This window comes from Agrilus planipennis, unplaced genomic scaffold (assembly GCF_000699045.2).
Source record: "Agrilus planipennis isolate EAB-ADULT unplaced genomic scaffold, Apla_2.0 scaffold144, whole genome shotgun sequence".
NCBI classification, from domain to species: domain Eukaryota; kingdom Metazoa; phylum Arthropoda; class Insecta; order Coleoptera; family Buprestidae; genus Agrilus; species Agrilus planipennis.
The window spans coordinates 420,973-446,030 of record NW_020438905.1 but is presented as its reverse complement, the minus strand read 5'-3'; the positions used below and the strand labels follow the sequence as shown (position 1 = coordinate 446,030).

Here is a 25,058-nt window from a genome sequence, read left to right as displayed (position 1 = left end):
CAAACTTTAACTTCGCAGGAGCCGCTACATGAGGTTAGTTTGAGTCACTCCATACCCTTCAATGAGTACGAGAGAGTAAGCAGTAATGAATAATTTTGTTTTGTCTTTTTCTTCTCCCTTCCACTCCCATATCAAGCCCCTTCATCCCGTAGACGAGCGAAGCCAGTTGGTTAACCTTGAGGATCACTCGGGATGCAAAAGATCCGAGTTTGCCCGGCTCTGATCTAATCTAGGTCTACCTCTACTCCTTCTAACTCCCGTTTCTGCCTCTAATATGTTTCTGACTAGACCTTCATGCCTGAGAAGGAGTCCTATAAATAATTAGGAAAGGGAAAATTGCAATGTTATATTATTCGTAAACGATTCACAATGTATCGCAATTACTAAGGGCCAGTTTTAGAAACACAGAATAAGACACGGAATAGCCTCTATTCCGAGAATAAAGAACGGTTAATAGTTTATGTCTTCGTTCTGGCGAGTTTTCCATTAAATATCACCCCCACCATTGTGCTAAAGCACACTAAATCCCGTTCAATATGTCGTTTAAACACTTAATCCATGAAATTTTAATCATTGGTTGACGGTTATGTTGAAACCGTTGAAACGAGCTCAGAATGTCTGTAAATAGTAAAAGTCTACAAGGTTTCAATTCATAATAATGTTAAATGTCAATCAAAAACCAAACACAAGAACTATACCGAATTAACAAATAATTTATTACTTATAGTAATTATTAAATAATGTAAATTAGGTCTAACGTCCTATCCCAATACAATCTTAATTACCGGGTTTCCTTGTTTCACTTATTAAATTATTATTCCTGGTGTTGAATTTTTCTTTTTCTTCTGGTAGAGTTGTGACCAATACTGGTTATAGTTAGCACATTTATTACATATATGTATATTTTTTTCGATAGAACTAGAAATGCTAATGATAATCGTGACACTGATGATTTAAAATACGAGGGTGGATTGATAAGTTTCCGGCCTAACCAAGAGATGACGCCACTAGGCCTACCTTGAGGTGACATTCTATAGTACCATCCTTGGATAGCTTGTAGCTATAGTTTCAGCCCGATCTCCTTGCTAGTGTAGGTTTGACAGCACGCTGAACAAGACGCCTCTGTGGTTTTCGTAAAAATGGAAAAGCAGGAAAATCGTGCTGTCATCAAATACTTTTATTTGAAGGGGTTAACGCCGAAGGAAATTAAAAAAGAGATGGACTCAACACTGGGGACATCCTCCCCGTCATATTCAACCGTTAAGCAGTGGGTTTCCGAGTTTAAAAAGGGTCGTGTGAGCACCTCTGATGGGCCTCGCTCAGGACGCCCCGTTGAGGTCACAACTCCAGATATGATCGAAAAAATTCATCAAATAGTGCTGGGAGACCGCAGATTGAAAGTGCGTGAGATAGCTGAGACCTGTAAGATGTCATATGAACGTGTGCAACATATTTTGCACCAACATTTGCATATGGAAAAGCTCTGTGCAAGATGGGTGCCGCGTTTGCTAACAGTCGACCAAAAATTGATTCGAAAAAACATTTCTACCGCAAATTTGTCATTGTATAAGCGTAATCCAAGCGAATTTTTGCGTCGATTCGTAACCGTTGACGAAACGTGGGTCCACCACTACACTCCTGAAACCAAAGAACAGTCTAAACAGTGGATTGGACCAGGGGAACCAACTCCAAAGAAGGCAAAAACAATTTTTTCGGCGAACAAGGTTATGGCTACTGTTTTTTGGGATGCAAGAGGTATTATATACATTGATTACCTTGCAAAGGGTAATACTATCACTGGTCAATACTACGCAGACTTATTGCAACGTTTGAGCCACGAGGTGAAAATTAAACGACCTCATCTGGCGAAGAAAAAAATCTTGTTTCATCACGATAACGCACCAGCGCACACGTCAATCGTTGCGACGGCTAAAATCAACGATCTAAAGTTTGAATTGATGCCGCACCCTCCTTACTCTCCAGACCTAGCCCCGAGTGACTATTTTCTGTTCCCTAATCTCAAAAAATGGCTTGGCGGTAAGAGATTTGCGGACAATGAAGAAGTAATCGAAGCTGTAAATGGTTATTTTGAGGAGCTTGACGAATCAGTCTATAGAGATGGCATTAATAGACTGGAACACCGCTATGAGAAATGTATCAGCCTTGGAGGAGATTATGTTGAGAAATAAAAAAAAAAAATTTTTTAAAACCTTGTTTTTCTTGGTCAGGCCGGAAACTTATCAATCCACCCTCGTAAACAACAGAAAATGTTATAAGTGCAGTGTAGTTATAATAATTCAATTCTTTGCCGTTTCCGCTCTTCTTCAATAGAATCAATAAACTAATGGTTTATTTATGAACGGTTAATTGCTTTTTTATGACTGTTTTTTCGGGCAAAGGTAGATGTTAGTACATACAACTCCAATTAACAATGAAATACGTTTAGGTAACAAAAACGTACTTTAAAACAACAACTTTTTAACCACAGTTAGCTAGTAAATTGACTCAAGGATATGGTCATAATCCGTAATGGCAACTATAGTAGTTGATTATTTTATTTGCTAATGATTTTAATTGAAATGTTTGTAATGTACGTACTATCAAAATCTGTGGCAAGAATCGTTTAAAATTTTTTATTGCTTTACAATATATTACTCGTAGCACATACGTATGTACCATACACGCGAACAATTATTCACGCACTGTATAATGGGAATTTCTGTTGCGAACTCTATTGTTATAACAGTGATACCTACGTAACAATACTAAAAAGTTATATAATCCACACGGGCATGCGATTAGCAACAGTAGACAGTAGAATGGTATGTTTTACAGTACTAGTAATAGTAACATATGTAGATCTGGTATACCTAATATACATATACATACTGTATTTTCTGCTCTAATTTTTTATTATACTGTTTGGTATTCTGTTGTGACCAGGATGGTTCAAACATGTTTTACATTATAGATGTATGCTCCTATAAAAATCAATTTAAGTCAGAAGATGTTCTATATTCGGGCTGCTCTTTTGCATTGGGTTTCCTGGGCGAGTGCCAAGGACCCACTATCAATGGGGGCCTCCTAATTGTTGAATAAATTTATAATTTTGCCATATCCTTAAATTCCCAGGGCCTCCAATAGGTTAAAGACGGTCCTGTCTGTATAGGTACAAAGTTTTCAAAATTCTATTAAATATTGCGTAATTTACTCTAATTAGTTTAATTGTGTAAAACTGAATAAAAATTGTATAAGAAAAGATATGTTGGATACACATGATATCTCAATTTGCATATTTAATAAAATTACATAAAATATAGTTTAAATGTTAATTGTAGATCATATTTTTCTTAAAGTTTCAAATGCATGCGACCTGATAATAATAAATTTTTGTAATATAGCGAATCAAACATAATATGAAAACGCTTTTCTAGCATTTGAAAATAAACTTTTTCAGACTTTTTATCACTGCTCTACTTTCTTCCTTCGGAGATGGTAGTATGATGCTATTGTGATTCAATTTTAAAAGTAAACTGTTACTACAAGTGAAGAGTTTCAGGGATTATCACTCACTTAAACAAACATTACTTGCTTGTAATTATAATATAGGTTTTTTCTACTGTTTCTTAAAACCTACTAGCTAGCTTTCCTGTTAAAATTGGAGAAACTTGCAGAAATTCTGTCCTAATTATTGTATGTAAATGGGTTGTTGAAAGCTGCTTCAACTATTTTGGTGAAATCTAGCTTTATTTGATTTTTTTTGTGGTGCGGCGGTCAGCTCTATATTTTTTAATACATGATAATTTCCAACAAAATAATCATATTTTTAAAATCTTTAAGTATCTGTGTAAAAAGTGCCACGAGACCCCAATAGACGTATGTCAAGCTCGTACGACATTTTAAAAATTATCGCTGGTTCATTCTTTTCCCTGTTTCTCAGTGAAAAACTACTGGAGAGTCACCAAATGGGCAGTACACTTAGCGTAGGTATCTCAAAATAGTAAGTATGGCAGTTTCCCCCTTCTGCTTGGGTAGCTATTTACACCTGGTTGGNTCTACGAGGGTGGATTGATAAGTTTCCGGCCTAACCAAGAGATGACGCCACTAGGCCTACCTTGAGGTGACATTCTATAGTACCATCCTTGGATAGCTTGTAGCTAAGTCATGTAAACAGTATTATGATGATTTTTTTCGGTTTTTTTGGAATTTTGCGCACACAGTATGTAGGTACCCGATACTTGCGAAATTTTCGTCCACAAGAATTAATTTATACCTTTTTATGTTAAAATTTAACGATGTTGCCTGTATTCTTATGGTGTTTTTAGTCACGCACGCATGAGCCGTGTGGCCAATCTTCCCGCACTCTTTTTTTATGTACGTACGTTGAATACCGGAATCTTCAGCTTGATATTTGTACAGTACATGGACTTGTAACCAATACAAATACTATTGTATTTCCGCATTTCTCTATATAGATGAAATTCGGAAAAAATTCTGTCTCTTAAAGTACATAACGTAGGAATTTTGTTCTAAATGCTTCGTATCGTAGGTATTTTTGATTTTTCCAAAAAACAACTAAGTATTTTTCTTTTTTCCTACGAATGAAGCTAGCGGTGAATAAGATTCGCTTCTGTTTCAGTTATTAAAAAATTCCTTTGTTTAAACTGGCCCCAGAGAAGTTATGTTGAGATTGATTAAATGTTTAAATTATTTATTTCGATAAAATTGCTTCCATAGTAGCTATATTCTAAATTTGAAACCGTTCACTATTCTGAGATTTAAACCAAAATAATTAATTAAAGTATTTACATTTTCCACACAACTCTAAAGGTAAGTTAATATAAGCAAACTTTTACAATATTGTTACTGTATGAACTAAATAAGTTGACTTGAAATTTTGGTACCTCGGCAGTAAAAAGTGGGTAAAATATTACATTATCGTACGATCTCTCTCATTTCTGTTCACACTGAAAATAAAGAAACTTTTATAATGTACATTATCCAACCGAAAAACACGTAACACCTGTACAGTTACGTTGATGGTTGTACCTGCCAAAATGTCTGTATAGGTATGCAGTATATTTACTTACTTAATCATGACCTTATCTTTCGCGTTCCTTAATTTTTGTTATTGTTACCTAAATATTTTCATGCAAAGCACTGGCGTAAATTAATTTAACGAGTATACATTTTCTTACATTTCTGGGTTATTTGATTTCGAAACTCGAAACTTTTGGCAATACTGAACGCAGGAATGTTTAATGGACCTCCGGCTTTGGTCGAAAAATATTGCCGAAATGCCAGAGTTGCGCATTGATGGTTTAAAAATAACGAGACGATCCAAACGAAAACACAATTTCATTGAATATCTGTTCTGTATTTTTTCTTGACACAGTTAGAAAAACAGAAGTAAAATATTAATTTATTATGTTTAATGTAAAGTAATTGTTGTATGTGAATTCGGGAATTTCTCAATAACTATGGAATCAAGTGTATTCGTTACAGTTTTTCGATAAAATCTCTATTATATTTGAGTTTTCGTAAAGCTAGTTTTAAGAGCCTTGGTAATGGTAAATACATATGCATATATGAATTTCAGAATAATATTCGATGACACTTGAAAAATCAGAGGAGAAAATTTATAAATTCAAAATAGGAAGGGTGACATTAGTTGGTCAACTACCCCAACTAACGAATCCACGTTTTTTTTTTTTTGGGAAAATTCTCATTGCAAAGGGAACATTAATTATTTATTAGACGTTGCAATAGTTAGCTAATACTAGAAAGTAGTATCAAACGAGAAAACAGACCCACAAATTTTTTACGGTAGGAAAAGACAACACAAACGAGACATAGAGAGATTGACCAACCACTCGTGAGTTTTATCAGGTTTATCGGGTGTTTTTGATAACTATGGTTGATTACGCTCTAAATCTATTTTGGCTTATCCAGTTTTGTCTGACGTATTTTTAATAGTTTCTGCTATTATTTGACAAAAGCATTTTGGTATATACGATAAGTATATTATTCTGTAACATTTTTTTTGTAAGTGCTATTCTCGAAACTTTTGCTAACTTGTGATAGTTATCAGCAGAAAATTCTATTCTATAAATGCGAACGACCGTTAAATCTCTTACTTTCTATTAAATATGTGATATTTGTGGTTAAAATCTTTACTCTCTCGTTTTTCAAAAATTATTTTCTAATCCACTCATTTTCGGACTAGACTGCAAAAATACCTACCAGTGCTTCCTAGAAAGAAATACAGTTTCACCTTTCGTTCTTTTATAGCGAATATTTTGACAAGAAATTAATAATAATGGTACCATTTGAAATTTAAAAACGGAAATTGGATTTAGTGGTACGGTTTTTATTCCAGAATTTATTTTTGCGGTCTGGCGACTTGATACTATTCATTTTCTTTTACTTTCACCTGTTCTTGGGCATTCTTGAAATATTATTAACTGAAACAATTCTTTAGAAATTCATACAATACATTAAAGGTCATTAACACAAACGTTTTATTTGATGGATCGTGCAGCAAAAATTGGCGATACCATGAAATGAGATTAAACGCGTTTGTACGTGCTGCACCAAACATACGAGGGTGGATTGATAAGTTTCCGGCCTAACCAAGAGATGACGCCACTAGGCCTACCTTGAGGTGACATTCTATAGTACCATCCTTGNGTGCAGCAAAAATGGGCGATACCATGAAATGAGATTAAACGCGTTTGTACGTGCTGCACCAAACATAGCACACGTTTTAGAAATTGTGGTCTTAATGTTTTCGTTTTTGATGACTGATTGAGGATGCGGTTGATACGTTCTTTATTTTTAAAAGAAAACGTGTATGTCTGTCTTGATTGAATACATCTGAAACTATCAAACGTATCAACTGCCAATATGTACGTTGTACATGTGTACTTAACATTAGTATGATTAAAAAGAACATCAAACGCATTGCTAATGTTAATTTTTATTAGATTATAAACAGAGTGCTTTTGGGCGTTTCAGTCAGTAAACGATACCAATGTAAGGTCGTCCAATTCTTTAATTATTTTTTTCCGTTATTTGAAAAATGTTCTCTTCATCCTGTACATAGGATTTAGTAGTGACGAAAATTGCTTCCCTTTTTTATTTTAAAAGGAAAAACGGTAGGGTAAAGACAATTCTACACTTTTCAGTGGAATTATAAATAATTCATCATCATAAGGTCGTCAGTCCTAAGACTGGTTGGATACGTGTCTTCACTCTTTCCTATCCTGAGCTAATCTTCGATTAATGTAAGGATGTTAACATCCTTAATTCATATATATATATATCATCATCATCATTATCATTATAAAGTCGTCAGTCCTAAGACAGGTTGGATACGTGTCTTCACTCTTTCCTATCCTGAGCTAATCTTCGCATTTCCTTAAAACTAGAACAACCCACATCCTTAACTATTTGCGAACTGTAATCTAATCCAGAGCCGGGCAAACTTTAACTTCGCAGGAGCCGGTACATGAGTTTAGTTTGAGTCACTCCATACTCTTCAATGAGTACGAGAGAGTAAGCAGTAATGAATAATTTTGTTTTGTCTTTTTCTTCTCCCTTCCACTCCCATATCAAGCCCCTTCATCCCGTAGGCGAGCGAAGCCAGTTGGTTAACCTTGAGGATCACTCGGGATGCAAAAGATCCGAGTTTGCCCGGCTCTGATCTAATCTAGGTCTACCTCTGCTCCTTCTAACTCCCGTTTCTGCCTCTAATATGTTTCTGACTAGACCTTCATGCCTGAGAAGGAGTCCTATAAATAATTAGGAAAGGGAAAATTGCAATGTTATATTATTCGTAAACGATTCACAATGTATCGCAATTAAAATAATGTTGGTTGTATCTAAGATGAAATAAAAGCACAGTGAGATTTGATACTTCTGGGCTAATTCATGCTACTTGTAGATGTTATCGTATATTGGAAAGTGCAATTAAGGAATTACTATCGCTATAAAGATAAAATAAAATTTAAGACTGGTATTTGTCTGCTTCCTCGGTGTTTAGACGCCACCCAGATCGACAACTAAGATACGTTGAGCACAAGTGAACCTCTCTTTTATCTTTACATCTGTTTACTTTTAACGAAAGAAGACGATTTTAAAAGTTCAGTCACTTGCCTCTCTACCAGAAATTAAGTGATGCATTCTGCATTCTAATTCGTACTGTTTTCTATGTTAATCCGAATAGCAATGTTGTAACTTATGCAAATTTTAAAAGCGTCCAATTAGAACACAGCCGGATTTTTAATTAAATATTTCATTTTGAGAGAAGATTGTTAAAATGTGCGTGAACTTGAGAAGAAAATTATCCGATTTGTCATGGTTTAGGAAAATCGATTACACTCAATTTTGTAATTGAAATTGTAAGTGAAAACTTCTTAAAATTAATTTGGTAAGTGGATTACTTTGTGGATAGTTATTGTTATTATTCTAAAGATTAAATGGAAGGATGAAAATTATTTTTTTTTTATATTTATGATTAGTGTAATTTTCAAATCCAAATCAAAACCTTTGTTGGTCTCCTGAAAAAGTGAAAGAAAAAGAAATTAAAAAACGGGCTATTTTGCTATTTAGGTTTGTTTTTAAAAAAACACCCTGTATATTTGAGTATCCTATTATACAAACATGAAATATATAAAACAACTAAAGTTGACTTTAGCCCATCATTTTGTTCATTAGCCCATCACCACCCTCAATTTTAACTATCTTTATATAAAATACAACAAACGAATAAAAGATTAATGATGTTTAACTGTCCCTTCTTCATTTTATTGTCGACAAAATAAAACATATGAATTTATGGAATGGAAAAGTAATGGAATTGGGAAAGTAGGAGGTGTAGCAGGATATTTTAGTATTTAGGTTGAAGTCACCACTGTTAGATTTTGGGTCACAGTCACAAGCAGTTTGTTCAACGCTAAAATTAAGTGAGTAATCGATTAAAATGTGTACAAATTCTTTGTGTCACACTTTCGAAAAGAGTTCGTTCTTCCATTCAGGAAGACACGTTTGCTTATTGCTTTGTTCGCGTTAACCCAAATCTCCACGTTCTGGATTTACTTCCTGAGCCCACTGCGATACACGTTCTGAAACCATTTAACGACTGTGCCCCACATGTGCGTAACGTACTTGATGATGTATCTCGTTTATCCTAAAAGAACGTAAAACTGTATGCATCCACTAACTGTGTGCCATTTGTTTCGAAATGGGTGACATTTACGATAAACTCCTTGAAAACCTTGCGGTTGCAATGAGGATATTGCACAATTGTGAAAAGGTAAAGAGATAAAATTAAATATCTTAAAATAAGTGAATCATCTTGTGCCTAAGTTATGTAAATGCATTTTTGTTTTAAAGGTTTACGAATAACGCTACTTTTTTTTGAGACATAATATGCATTTCCTTTTTTGTTTTTTATTTTTAATTTCAATATTTTTTTTTATGTGTTTCGAAGATGGCATTGTTTTATCTAAAATTAAAATAACTAGAATTTTTTATTGTGTTTCAGACTGTGAGCAACCAAAGAAGACCCTGGTCCTCATATTCGGACATCAGAACGTACCACCCTGAGAAAACCTTATTGCATGGAACTCAAAATATGAACGGTAATATGTATTCACCATTAATGGCTCGTCGCCCAGCTGGCACTGGCTATGACTTTCCGGAGAAGGAAGTCAAAAAAGATAAAAAATGGTCTTTCGGAAACATATTTCGCAGAAAGAAAAAAAACCTTAGCGAGAGCAGCAGCGATGACGAAAATAACAAAATGAGTTTCTTACAGCGGAGGAAAAAAAAGAGTGCTGCAAGGAAAAAGTCTAAACAAGCACTGGGAACGTTTGACCATGTTGTCATACCTCAATTTTCAAGGGGTACGTACAATACCCTCTACCGTAACAACGACGATCCGACTGCTGTTTTTTCTGATCCTACACATGATGCTGCAAATCGAGCAAGTAATTTTAACACGAGATCCAGCAATTCACCGAGTCAATATTTAAATGTTAACTGTCCGGGATCAGATCGAAGCGATGTTAACGTTTCGCGCAACAGTTTAGCTTCAGTTGATAGTATCTCGAAGAAAAATCGGAAAGAAATGACCAAGGCAAGGGCAGAAGCCAGACGTGAAACTTTAAAATACGAAAGCAGCTCAGATGAAGAGTCTCAAAGGTCAGGTTCATCGGCAGCGAAATTTAGAAGTGACGAAAGTTTATCTAAGTACGGTTCATGGAGTCGACGAACGCGAGGCGCAAGAACGGAAAGGTATTTGAGGCGATTCTCCAAAGATGAAGACTTTCGAGATCCAAAACAATTATACAAAACCGAAATAGAGAACGGAAGACTTAAAATGCGATCGCCGTCCAAAAACGTAACGGCTAACCAGCCCTACTTAACAAGTTACACCGCTTTTGATCCTTCAGGGATGCTAACTATACCTCCAAGTCATAATACTAGTAAGAGAAACCGCAACTTCACCGTAACCACGTGCTGTTTTGATAACGGCTTCTTCCCTGAAACCAAACCAACGACAAATGCAAACCAAAGAAGCATGTCCTACGAAAGTCATATTGATCAACGATTACCGATCGATGTAGTCCATGGTAGATTACCGCTAGGTATTCCTACTTGCCAAAACGGAAAAACACCTCCATTACCTCCTCCGCGTGATCCCAGAAGAATAGTAACCATCACCTCGTTTGACAGTTCACGTCCCAGCTCTTATTGCTTGGAAACAGCTACTGATTGTAGGAATGGACTTGCCAGAAACCGAAGTCCGTTAGTAATGAGTGACAAACGAATTAGAAATGCAAGCGATATTACTGGAATGTATTACAGTAATGTTCGTTCAACTTCAGAAGACCAAATACCAGCCGAACCTATTATTCATTCTTTAACAGTTCGACCGGCCTCGACAACTCCAGACATGAATGGTAAATGTCATCAAAAGGATCATAATGATTTTTCGTTATTCTTAACAGATTCGAAGCCAAGAAGCCGAAAACCGTTGAATATACATTCATTCGCTAGAACTGAAAATAATAATAATATAAACAATCTACAAAATGGAAGAAGTAAAGCTTATCAAACTTTCAATTTTTGGAGACAGAAAGAAGATGAGGTGAAACGTCATAAATCAGAACCAATAACGAAAATCCTTCCAAAGAGTCCGATCCTTAGTAATAAGCTAAACGTTGCCGAAGAAAGTAAAAATGACGTACCCCAAAGTGCTTTATTAGTTAGCGCAATCACCAAGAGTCCAGTGGAACGAATAAGAGGTTTACCTAGGGAACCCAGTCCTTTTAGACCAATCTCTCCTGCACCAAAGATACCTCTTGGTAGTTTAAATAGGAGCAAGTCTGTTTCGCCAGGATTACATATTCCATCCGAATCATTTAGCGATAAAAGCCTATCACCAAATATAAATTCCAAAAAGCCGGAGAATTTGGAAGACGCTCTTAACGAACTGGAAGAAATTTACAATAGTTTACGTTTAGGCGATGAGGATCTTCTAGATAGAGCTGAAAAACGTGAAAGAGATATATGTAAGGAGGCTGCTACTAATTTGATGAATGGAAACAGCAAACGAAAGAGAGTTTCTTCAAGAAGTGCAGATATCAAGGAAGATGATTTAGCTTTTCGAAAATACAGTAAGGAAAGATCAAAAACTATAGGTGACCCCCATTCGGTTGCTTCTTCAATCAGTTATTTATTGGCATCTCCACTGAGTGGTGAATTTTTAGACAGGCCCGAACCTAAACAAAAGAATAAAAAAGAACCAGACGTAACTTTCGATGATTTGGTTTATCGAAACATTAAACAAACGAATAACTCTTTAAAAGTAATAGATCCGCAACCTCCATTCGGAATTCCATTAGGACCTATTAGTAGCGCCCCAAACAGCGACTACTTACATGCCGATCCGGAAGTCGGAAGGAAAGAGAAAATATCTAAAAAGATTCCCGACATTGTTAAAGACGACTTGGCTTATCGATCTCTTCGCAAAGATCCCAACAAGGAACCAGCTCTTCCACCTTCGTCTCCTATTGGAGACGCAAACAATAATAAAATGTTCTTTGTTCCAGTACCGAAATACAATCCTAACGGATCGTTTAAGAAAAAGAGAGCAGTTCGATCACTGTCGGCTAATATATTTAATTTAATGCAAAAAGAACATGACGATAGAGTCAAAAATGAACTCGAAATAGCCAAAAGCTTAACCGAAATTGCTGACGCCATGGAACAGACTAGGCTAATGCTCAAAGAGCAGGACAAAAGTATATCTGAAACAAGAAAAGGATTTGCAAGTGATGGAGAAGCATTATACGCATCTCAACATTCACCTAAGTTGGAAGCCATGAAAAGAAATAGAGCTAACTTCTTAGACGAGATGAAATCGTTTGAATTTCCTATGCTGCCTTCTAATTCATTAGATAACAAAATAAACAACAACGAGAGCAGTAACCCTGAGCAAGTAAATTCAACCTCAAAGACTCTCGATGAACTTCTTACTGCACTCGCAGTCGAAACTAGAGAGACTAGCGATAGAATAACAAATGAGCTGCGTATGCTTGATGAAAAGGACATTTTGAGAAAGTCGTCTCAGTCTTTGAAAAGTCACGAATCCGAAAGTAGCGATAAAAACCAAAACGTTTTTGAAAAGACAAGTCAATCAGATGAATTGCTTGCTTCAAAAACTACAGTCGATAGTAACGCAAACGAAACAGTATCCAAAGCCCCAATCAGTTCAAATGACAATTTTGCGAGCGATATTCCAGCGGTTGTAGAAGAAATGTATACTCCTAAGAACCAAATTCAAACTGAAAGAGAAGATGAAATACCTGTTGAGCTTATAACAATGAGTCTAGCGGACGATTCGAATGACAAAGCAGATCATGCAAAAATGTGTCAGAAATTAATGGAATGCGTGGTCGAAAATGCCGAAATTGTTAGCGATGAGATTGAATCAGATCATGTCCAACAAATACTTTTACAAGACACTGAAGAGTTATGTGGGGAAGGAACGGTCGCCAGTATCGTACTGACTCCAAAGGAAGAAGACGCTCTGATGGTAAAATCAGATCCAATTGAAGCTGAAGTGCATAGCGAGCCCGATTATGAAAATTTAAAGTATCGCGATGAAGACGAAAATGACGGTAACAGTAACCAAAATTCCGACTACGATGATTGTGATGTAAAACTGGACGATTTGAACGAAAACGTTGAAGCGAGCGATGCAGATAACGAAAGTAAAGAAGATTTTTCAGACGGTGACGTTGAAGTTGCTTTAAAAGATGTGGACAAAGGTGAGATAACTGCTTTGATGTGCGCTGCTTACAGTAACCTAGATAGCATTATAGGTCCTCCTGCTAGATCTTTGGTTTGTGTTGAATATGCTGTAACCCCGACTAACGAGCTTACAACCGAAACGAACCATTTATCATTTCATGAACGCACAAAGACATCATCGACTGCCGACGTTCAGAGAAGCATTTCCTTAGATCATTCATTAGAAAATTTAATTTCTCCAAATTTAGTTAAGGCAGCTAGCGCTACCTGTTTTTCACAATCGACCTCGCACTCGTGCTCCTTATTAAGCGGGGATACAAAAACAAAAATAGAAAACAGTCAAGATGGAAATATTAAACAGGGTAAATCATTAATTAAACATGACAGCACTGATAGTAACTTGCAGTCTGGTACTGCATGGTACAAACACACTGCAAATTTGGCCCTTGCATGTTCTTATGGCATTGCATGTACATATCACTTTACTTCACTGGATGTCGCTGCACTTTGTTTATTTATAATAACGGCGTCGATTATTATTTCGCTACTCAATAAGTGAACATTTGACAGGTACATCTCATTAACTATTTTTATTAGTGATAATTAGTATTGCAAGTAATGCGTTTAGATTTTTTGTAAGCTAAAATAAGGAATATTGACTGCTAGTATGTATTTTGGGAATGTATCGTCAAAATTGTCATTTATATTTTTTTTATTGAAAATTTTTGTTTCAGTTTTTGTATTTGTTTTGAAGCACATAAATATAATTATCTTACCAGATTCAGTTGTATTTCCTCTTAAATTTTATTTGTTTAAATTTAATCTTGAAAGAAAGATTATTTCTCTTGATTAATATTTAAATACAAACGAGGTATTGTTGGTGATATATATATATATATATAATACAACAAAATACAACAGCCGCCGCTTTTTAGTGTGATTAATGATTTTATTTTTATAAAATTATATCCCTATTTTAATATAAATTTGGTATCTATTATCTTTTGTGTTGCTACATTTTAACTTTTGTTTTTGTTTTAATAAAATTAACATTTGATATTGCATCGAATTTGTTTAATAATTTTTTTATTTGATAAATAAGTATTTGCTTAAATCTTATCTGTATCCGATTGTGCGCATCATTAATTACATATTTGTTCTACGAAGAAATACTTTTTGATTATTCTATATAATCAAATAAGTGCTAAATTGTGAAGTTGCTGCAACACATACTTCAATCAGTGAGTTCACTGTAAAAATCAAAAATTTCTACATTTTTATCTTCTTAGGGCGTTTATAATATATAAAATTAATGTGAAAATTCATTTAATTTTTATTTACTACAATAAATCTCAAAATAATGAGAAATTGTTGCTGGGTGTCCCTCCTTCGCCGGGAATCGAACCGAGGACCTTTCGCCACTGCTCCGAAAGATGACAGAAGCAATGACAATGAAACCTCATTAATTTGAGGAAATTTTTACTGCGTAAAAATTAAATAAATTTTTATATTAATATTAAATATATTAACCACTATTAAAAGTTTCTTGAAGTACCGTATTTCATATGTTTATGGTATATTTTTTAAATCGACACCGGCATGGTAGGGTATCTTGAAAAGGATTTGCACGTAATGGCGAAATATCGGTGTCGCTTTAAAAAATAGACTCCTTATCCCAATATTGGACTTCATCCTACATATCTAATATTTGTGGTTCATTAATTGGGAACAATTTGTTGTTTTAGAACTAAATACAAAAAAAAAACAAATACGTATTTGTGTCTATAAGTTTAATGATGATAGTTTTCTACGTTTGCAATATTACAGTTGAAAGTTATAATAATATGACCTCTCGTTATTACTAAATTAGCCAACTTTTCGAAATATTACGTTAAATTGATATAATGAAATTTTACGTTCAACTTATTCTATAGAAATGCTCTATTACTGGGTGGGAAACTTGCCTTGGGTTAACTTCGACAGCTGTTGTTATGGATGTTTTGCATAACTAGCTCCATCCTTACTATTAATCTTTCATCGCTAATCATTTATTTTTTGATATTTGTGGATATTTGAACCATCGCTTTCACACGCTCTTTTTGTACAGAAAACCAACAAAACTAAGTTTAATAAAGCGTTTTTTTATATATTCTACCATTAATTAATATGCGTGTGATGATGTTTTAATAGTTCGTTGTTAATTCAATATTTATAGCGTGCTAATTACAAATGATACATTTATTTTTTATAATTTTTTCCAAAGCTGGAACATTCCATACCTTAACTATTTGCTAAGAGTAATTTAATCGACATCTTCCTCTGTCTCTCTTGCCTCTTGTTTCTGCTTCTAATGTCTCCAACCGGTCCTTCATGCCTTAGAAAGGCTTCCTACCGTCCTGCCTCTCCTTTTTCTTATTGATTTCTATAGGAAAATGTCTTTCCAATTACTACGGTATTTTCATCATCCTTCAATAAATATATGTTTGCTTGTTTTCATCTCATATCTTTTACAATTTTTTGAAACATACTGACTCAGGTGTGTATTCACCCCCCTCTCGTTATTCGGATGAAGGTTTGCTGTTTTATACGAGGTGTTTAATAACAAATAATTTTTTTGTTACAAAATACAAATTTTTAAAATGAACAACTGCAGATGTAGGATAATAGTTAGCATAAAAAAATGCTTTTTAATATTTATTTCTTAAAATCACTGTCACGTATGAATTAGTTATATGCTTGCATAGTACCACTGTATGCCCAAATGTGTCTGTAAAATGTGACCTGTGACTTTTTTGCAACTTCTTATAGTATTTCTTGCACTAAGCATTGCCTTTATGATCAAGTGCAAAGTTTTGCATTGGTTCTAACAACTTTTCGTGCAGTAGAACATTTTTTGTTAGTGATGTTTTGTGTTTCGTTGTAGGTGTTGCATAATCGTCACCTCTTCCCCTTTGGTTGCTTTGGTGATCACCTACAGGTAAAATCACTATTCTTCCTACAACGATTAAGATGCAGTGAAGCGCAGTTCGTCCGTTTAATTCTTACTAATTAAAAAAATAACTGTAGTTTGTTCTGTAATGATCTAGTCAATGTATCGTGTTTACTATGTGTTATGCAAAACCTTTAAATAATCGCGACGATGAAGGTGTTGTATTCGAACCAACGAATTTCAAATAATATCCTATTGTTTTTATTAAAATATTGAAATAAAAGTTTGTTGTTTGATTAAATACATTTAAAACTTAAATTAAATACGTTTAATTTAATTACGTCTAATAAGGAGTCGTGAAAAGTTTTAAAAAATTAAGAGAACATTTCATTTAGTTTGAGCTTTACTTTCATTTTTTTTTAATATTATATATTTGTAAACGGAGAATGTTTTTGAAATTAATTTTTTAATTTCTTAAATTCTAACTAAATCTTTTAGTAACCAAGTTAAAATATCTGATATTCAACGACGCCTATTGTGTGTAAAACACAATTAGCTAGACCACAACTTCAATAAAAATGAGATAGAACAATTTTTTGAACATTATAGCGTTATAACATCCTTAAGTATTTTATTAAGGTGCTATAATTATATCGATTAAGAAAACTAGCTTAATATACGTTTACTGTGTTGGTTTTACATAAATATTTTATGCAACCTGAACAGCGAGAAGACATATTTCCACTTGCCAATCATGCTGAATAAATTAAACATTGTTTTATATTAACAGTCACGGAAATGTTTAGATGTCACTGCTTGGTTTTGTACCTTTAAATTTTTGTTACAGACATATGTAGATGTCACTACTTTGATTAATTAAAGTTTTTCATTGATTTAAGTTTAAGTTACATACAGATGGCATAATAGGTCCCATAACGTAAATATTTTAAGTTCAATTGATAAATTTTACGTATCGTTAGTTTTTTATCTCTTTATTTCTCTCGGTATACGTTAAATGATAACGAAATATTATTTTTCGAATATTTACGTATTTATCGCAATTTGCCTAAAATATATATTAAATTGTTTAGATATTGAGACCGTCGTGCGGTTGAGGGTTGTGGAGGGGGAGTGAATGAATTAGGGAGAGGTCTAAGGACTTCATCCCCATTGATTAAAATGAGGGCCATGAAGTGAAAGCGGGAAAGGTGGAGGCTAAAAATAAAAATGGTAAATATCTAGATGATGGGACCGTCGTTCGGACGGTGGTAGGAAGGATGATAGGGGTAGGGAAAAGTCAAAGGCGGGATAAGTGGAAGCTAAAAAATGAAAATTGTTATAGTTATACTTATTACCAAACACAAATTTCCCAATCCTTATATTAAATTTTAAGAAAAAACTATTTTTTACACCTACCCCTTGCGCCTTAACGTTGTTATTTCTAACTATCACTTCTTTCTTATGGTTGTTCAAGGTTTGTCCTACCCCCTCCAACCCTTCACCTTCACCGTTCGAGCTATCGTCATCATTATCTAGACATTTTCACTTTTAGTCTCTACTTGTAGAACATTATCTCAAATGTATGCTGTTGTTTTACGCTTTTAGACCCTAGAACTACCTCAGGATTAAATTGTAACATTTTGAAACTGTTTGATACTTGATAATTATTTCGAAAATTACAAAAAACTGTTGGGATTGTTAATAAAATTTTATTAAATGTACCATTACCGATACAAACCACTAGGCACCAACCTTATAGTCAAATTTAGACTCTTAATTTTTTGTTTTACTCAAAGGATACACCCCAAGACCTGTATAATTCCACTTTCGTTTAAAGTATGCATTATATTTCCACCTTTTAATCTAAAACTACTCGCCTTTCTTCTTTATTGCAATAAACCTTGCATAGGTGCAGTCAAGAGTTTCTTAATTATATCGAGCAACTATAGATATTTACTAACAAGTTTCAAGTAGATTGGTTCATTTAAATAATAATTAGTAATGCGGTCTATTTATTAGAACGAATGTGCAGCGGGCTTACGTACTTGTACATAACAACTTAGATAAAAGTGAAATCTTACATGCGATTCTTGTGATTAATTGTAAGCTGATTAGTAATTACGTATACCATGAAGCGACCCGTTCGCTTTCATTAGAATGGAATTTGATTGCAGTGTCGATTTCAACAGAAACTCATTCTTCCAGATATTTCTATATGAAATAAGTGTACATTGAACTTTCAACTTGGTATTTAGTATTACATGAATGTATTAAACTGACACATTACGATTTGATTTCTCGTTTTTGTGTTGGTCAATTTTTTTTATTAAATTATTTTTATGTTTCTTCGTTCGTTAGTTCACACGTACGTTGGCGTTGGTAGCCGAAATAGAGCCCTTAAATGCCCTTTATTGGTCTCAAATTCTCAAATCCGTTTAAATAAAATTCAACAGCTGCAGAACATCTAACAGAATTTATTTGTAATATGTATTGACGAATATGCATATGAGTTGATTTAATTGCGTTGACTTGAACGTTGACTTGAACATTCACACCTCCAAGGACTTGCAGACCTGAGTAATAGGGCTTTCTTTTTTCCGGTAGGTACGGATTCTTAAACGTCCAATTACCAATCTATTATTATTAATAAAATCAACTCCAATAGATAAAGTATAAATTAAATAAGGGGAAGTGTCCGACAGGACTTGAACCTTGACGAAACTCTTGTACAAACCAGAGTGGGGGGATCGGCTTGCGAATTTCGATGATTTAGGGAGCCGGACCATAGGTTCGACCATAATGGGGGTGTTCTTATAGAGAAACCAGACTAAGATAGGTCTCTGAAAGAGGACAGCAGCTCTTTCGGTACTCAGGGTGACAGATCACGTGGATCGGAATGGCATTCTGATGCACAATACTGCGATGTGGAAGGCAACGGGAAACCACTACATTATGATCCCGAGTAAAACGTACTTTAAAAATTAAATAATGTCGTCCTCTGGGGTAAAGCATTCCGGACGTAAACTAGTCCCTCATTCGGATGTCTAGGCGGGGTCTACCTCGGGGGATGTCATAAATAAGTGCAATAGTGTTGGGTGCAATATTTCACGAGTCGGGGCGTGAAATTTTAAAAGAAGAGATTAGATTACTGTTCGCAAATAGTTAAGGATATGGGTTGTTCTAGTTTTAGGGAAATGCGATGATTAGCTCCGGATAGGAAAAAGTGGAGGTGCGTGTCCAACCAGTCTTAGGACTGACTACCTTATGATGATGATTTACTATTACTTTTTGTCAAATAAAAAGGCATTCTGTAAACACTCTTAAAAAATGGATGTTTGGCTTAAGATGAGTCAGTCTTAAAAACATGTTTAAATAAAATACACACGTATGTGTATAAATATTTAACGATTTATTTACACGTCGCTGGCGTCTATTATAAAATACATTTTAAATTATTACGTAACAACGCTAAAAAATTTAGGCAAATATTGCAAAACAACAACCTTGAGTCTTGTATTTGTAGATGTTGATGATAGTGCTTAAGTATCGTTGTCAAAGCTGCTTCGAATGTACATTTATTGTGAAAAGAATATTCCTATAAACATGTCGATGTCTACACTGATTGTATGGATGGAATAGAAATTGCTTAATGTGAGTCTACCTACGTAAGGCAAAAGTGCAATATTTGCAAAGCGATTGTAATAAAGTTAACAGTTTTTGTAGAAATATGATCTAATCATTTCTACTTTGACATTACGTAGTAATTCAAAGTTAATGCTAGTGAGGTAAAGAAAGGAAAAAGTTGCATGTGATTTTTGTGGGGGTCCTTGGGATCTGACTCCTTTACATTAGGGGATAGGTTGTTAGGACACCTTTTCAGGTATGAAGGGTTAGTGAGAGACATTTTAGAAGGAGAATCTACTATTAAGGGGGTAGAGATTAGATTACTGTTTACAAATAGTTACCGATGTAGATTGCTTTAGTTTTTGAGAAATCTCCGAAACTAGTGAACCTAAAATTTTGAAAAAAATACAAAAAATAGTTCTTTACTCATAGACTGCAGGAAAATTAATAAGAAGTCTATGGTCTAAATATAACCTTAAGCCTCATTAAATGTTGTTCTTTTTTAGGGTTCCGTACGTTCGAAAGAAAAACGAAACCCTTATAGGATCACTCGTGCGTCTGTCTGTCCGTATTTTAATAAATCAAATTGTTACTTTAGAAGCATAGATTATCAGGCAGATGATATTAGTAGGTCAGCCATTTGTATAATCTTTCAATACTTTAAGCATATTATATTGATAAGACCCCTCAATCTGAATAGGATTGTTAAAATGAAATTAAATTTATTGAAACCTTAGAAATTTTGCTTTTAATTTGATTTGTTTTATTCATTGTTGTATATTGAACTTTATAAGTACCTATGTCATCAAACTAATAAGATAATCATACAATTCATTTTAAAATCACGTACACGTTTAGAAATCCCAAAATTGTTGATAATATGCAATAGTTTTCAATTCATCTGATACTTCAAAAATAAAAAATACGTTTAATATTTACATATATCAAACATGAATTCCGCAATAGTAATTGAGAAATAGTTTTAAAGAAATTATAGATACATAATTATTTTTAATTTCATTTTGTTGAAGTGATTGAAGAATATTTTCGAAAAGGAAAAGGTTATCGCGAGGGTCATTAAAATTATTGTGTCTACATAGTCAGTCCAAAGTTTATTTTATTTTTCAAAGTGCAGATTTTATTTACCATACATTATTAATGAATTTGCTAAATTAAAAAAAGAGTGTCTTGTTTTGGTATCATAATCATTAACAACTAAATTAGTTATTTATTAACAAAAACGAAACGTTTTAATTTCTTTGAAAATCATTTTAACAAAACGTTTTGATTTTGCATTTGATAATGATTTTATATTTAGTTTTCATGGATTTGTATAGAATAAATAATGTTAATAAAGTATCATTCTGTGGAAATGTTACATAAACATTTTCATTGTTTTTATGTACGTACTCACTTTACATTTTCTGAAATACTTATTATGAAGAGATAAATCTTTGCTTTGTTAGCTTTCCATCTATTTTCCATTTTCAATATTATTTCGTCAGCACAAATTTACATACGTTTCACTTTCCAACTTACAAACAAGTATGTTCTCTATAATATGTTTACAAATATTTATGAAGTATGAAATCAGTTTTCCTATTATCTGTAATTTTTGCTTACATTGCTGAGAAATAAGTAAACGTTGCATTTATAATTAGTTTTCTATTCATAGTTGTAGTTGGTGGCGTATTTTAAAAATATTAATTAGAAAAGTTGAGTTATAAAAGGCATTAAGTTACTTTTTTCTTTATAGTCTGACCTTTGCTTTTACTCATAAAAACTATGAGGTAAAATCTATTCTCTATTTTATCCTTTGGTTTGAATATAACTAACTAACATAACTAAAGAACCTACCTTGAAAAAGGGACGTTGTCGACGTTGGTTCTTCAAAAATAAAAATCTTCCAACCTTTAATTGCCTTGAAGTTTATTTAATATATTCAAAACTAAGGGATGAAATGGAGAATAGATTTTACCTCATAGTTGTTATATAACATAACTAAAAAACCTACCTTGAAAAAGCCTCCCAAATAGAGGCGAAACGTCGGTGTTGGTTCTTCAAAAATAAAAATCTTCCAACCCTTAATTGCCTTGAAGTTTATTTAATATATTCAAAACTAAAGGATGAAATGGAGAATAGATTTTACCTCATAGTTGTTGTATAACTTAACTAAAGAACTTATCTTGAAAAAGTTTCCCAAATAGAGGCGAAACGTCGATGTTGGTTCTTCAAAAATAAAAAACTTCTGATCCTTGATTGCCTTTAATTTTATTTAATTTTTTGGTAATTGTCCAGAATTGAGATTCCAGACCAAAATGGCCCTTTTGCGTGATAGAAGCAAGTGGAGGAGACAGTTTTTTATGACTTCATAAATAAAAAAACACTATTTTGATAAAGTATGCCGTAAAAGAATGTGTTTCCCCCGCTTGACCATGAATCGATGAAAAAAATTTTGGGTCGATTTTGGTCTGGAGTCCCAATTCTAGGAATTGTATGAAATTCCGATATTCTATTACTTAAGATATGCACAAAAGTAATGCTTTTTGTGAATAAAATACTCTAACATACCAGCAGGCCTCCGGCGGACAGGGACGTTAGATAAACTACAATATCTCATAAATCTACCTAACCAAACAATGACATCACCAATGAGCTAATTATCCAGAATTGGGACAATTTTGAAAAATTATTATTAAAAAAGATATTTTTTACTTATGAAGTCATAAAATACTGTCTCCCTTACCTTCTAATATCTAATTCTATTATGTACAATGACCGGATTTTGGAGTGATTTTGGTCTGAAGCACCAAGTTTTGAAAAAAAAATTTATCAAAGACTGAATTCGCTTTTACATCATTTTTATGTTTATTAATTGTCTTAAATTATTGAAAACTTGGTATATTTTTCCTAAAGGAGGTGAAGATTTGTTGTTAATCTTTATATTTCTTTAATGCTTTCTGTGATCAACTTAATAAATGGATTGTTTTGTCGGATTGAGCAACGTAAACGTACGGTAAGCCGCGCATCCGTTTCTCAGAGAGCGGTACCCAATTTAATTGACAAATAACCTAGAAGATAATTAATCTGTTACAAAATCCAAGTAGCGTATTTCTGGAAGGCTGTTTATTTATACCTCCAGGGTCAAACTATTTGCAAAGATCGCGTACCATGTTGTAAATTACAAGACATGATGTGACATAATAACACAAAGGAGGAAGCGCTAACGTCTCCAGGTGGGGCAAGGTAACGCAACCAGGAGAAAATACAATCGGAACGGAACAACATCAGTTAATGCATTTGAGAACAGAAAAGAATCTGTTTTAAAAATTAGCAATGCGAAATTGATAAAACTTTAAAAAATTGTAATTCGGAATAGAAAGTAATCTGATTATAATTAATAATAATTGTTAAAATACTAAGACGAAGGCTTTTAAGGAATGTGAACATCCTAATCCAGGTATTTGTGCTCACAATTGCTAATGTTTCTAAATAGAAGCCCTTAGAAAGTATCAGAAATCAGTCGATAAACAAGGAGTCACAAAATCTAAAAGCTAAAACGTAGGGCGTCTTAAGGGGGCATTTAGAACTTCTGCATATTAAGAAGATTTGTAGTGCGTAAATAATACGTAATGTACACATCTATAATGAATTCTTTCCACAAGTTGCTTGTTTATTGGAAGCATTTATCTGAAAAAAAATTTAAGACATTTTCAATCGAAATTGATGGAATCTCTCTAAAAGAATCTTGCTAAAACTTTTTAACTTCAATTTCAATTTCTTTTTTTTATTTAACTTTTCTCAGACGTCCTGATTCATATTCGTTATTAGCGGCTCTCAAAGCACTTTAAAACCTAAGAGAGAACAAAAAGTGTTACTTTGCTGATTTATGAATTCCAAGGGTCTGCCAAATTTATTATATCATTTTCAGAAAATTCACAGTGAATAAATGGGAAATTGTTGGATATTCAAGGGACAGCGGCTTAAAATTTCTGAAAGAAAGCTTTGGTAATAACTATTAGTGCACAATAAATTTAATAAGGACGTTTATAAAAAAGTTTTAATCAATTTCGATAACTTTCTTTTTTTCGTTTGTGTCTGATTAAACTGACGTGAATTTTAAATGAAAGGGATTTAAAATACATATTGATGGAAAACTAACCAGCGTGCTTTGAATTTGTATTTAGAGAAATTTGCATTACCTAAGCTGATTTTAATTGCCAATTTCTTCGTTTAACAAAATAAAAAAGAAAAACAAAATGTAGTTATAGATTACAGGTACAATTCATTGATTCGACACGATAAGTTTTCAACGTAGTCACCTGAATACGCAGGCGGTAATTTAAATACATGTTTAGTAATGCATGCATTAAGACTGCATTTCAAACAAGTTGTGTTGGTGTAATTTATTAGCAATTTATTATTAATTAGTTACTCCAATAAACTCAATGGACGTGTTAAGATAGAGAAGCGGAATTTTATAAAGAAAACTAGTTGCGTTTCCAACACACCATCTCATAGAATTTGCTCATTAAAAGTAAAACTGGTCAAAAAACTGATAGAATGGGTAAAAGATTAGCGCACCCAAAGTTCCATACCATAAGAATACATTGTTGAGAAGGAAGATCCATTACCTTTTGTCAAAAATCGACAATTTGTAGTATTCAGTTTTTTTCTTTGTAAATTTCTAATAACGTACCTGATGCCAACCTTCACATTTCCAAGCCATTATTGATGAGTGAGTAGTGAAGAGCCAATAAAAAAATTTCAGACCTTAATAACTGGAGACCTATCACAGGTTTACTCATGAAATTTGTTCTAATTGTTCGAGGAGAGATTAGCAAAACTGCAATTCTGTAACCTGTAATCATTTTTAAGTTGAAGGCCATAATTGCATATAAAATATAACCCCCATGAGGCGGCGGGATTTGATTGGGCTTTAGTCGGATAACCTTCGCATCGCTCAGGAAAAGTTAGTTACCATTTGGGAACGTTCTTGAACCTTCTAGACAATTCTAAAAGTTTTTCAAAACCCTATAGATATATCGCATTCAGTAAAAATCTGTGGCATTTTGTGACGTTCTAACCACACGTTAGAATCCAATTAACACCTTTATTAACTTTCTATTGAGGCGATAGTCAACCCCTTTAGCTGAAAACCCGAACCTTCTTCAGTGACGGA

General features: G+C 33.7%; 1 protein-coding gene across 6 annotated transcripts in view; it reads left to right on the top strand.

The window, feature by feature from the left end:
* LOC108737716 (supervillin) overlaps nt 1-25,058 on the top strand; it is a 216,405-nt gene that overhangs the window by 58,646 nt on the left and 132,701 nt on the right. For 5 of the 6 annotated variants that reach the window (XM_025973346.1, XM_025973349.1, XM_025973347.1 and 2 more), the window contains exon 2: nt 9,548-13,340. The exons of the other annotated variant lie outside the window; for it this stretch is intronic. In XM_025973346.1, coding sequence (XP_025829131.1) covers nt 9,548-13,340 — 3,793 coding nt within the window. The remainder of the gene's footprint in view (nt 1-9,547; nt 13,341-25,058) is intronic. 6 annotated transcript variants of the gene reach the window in all.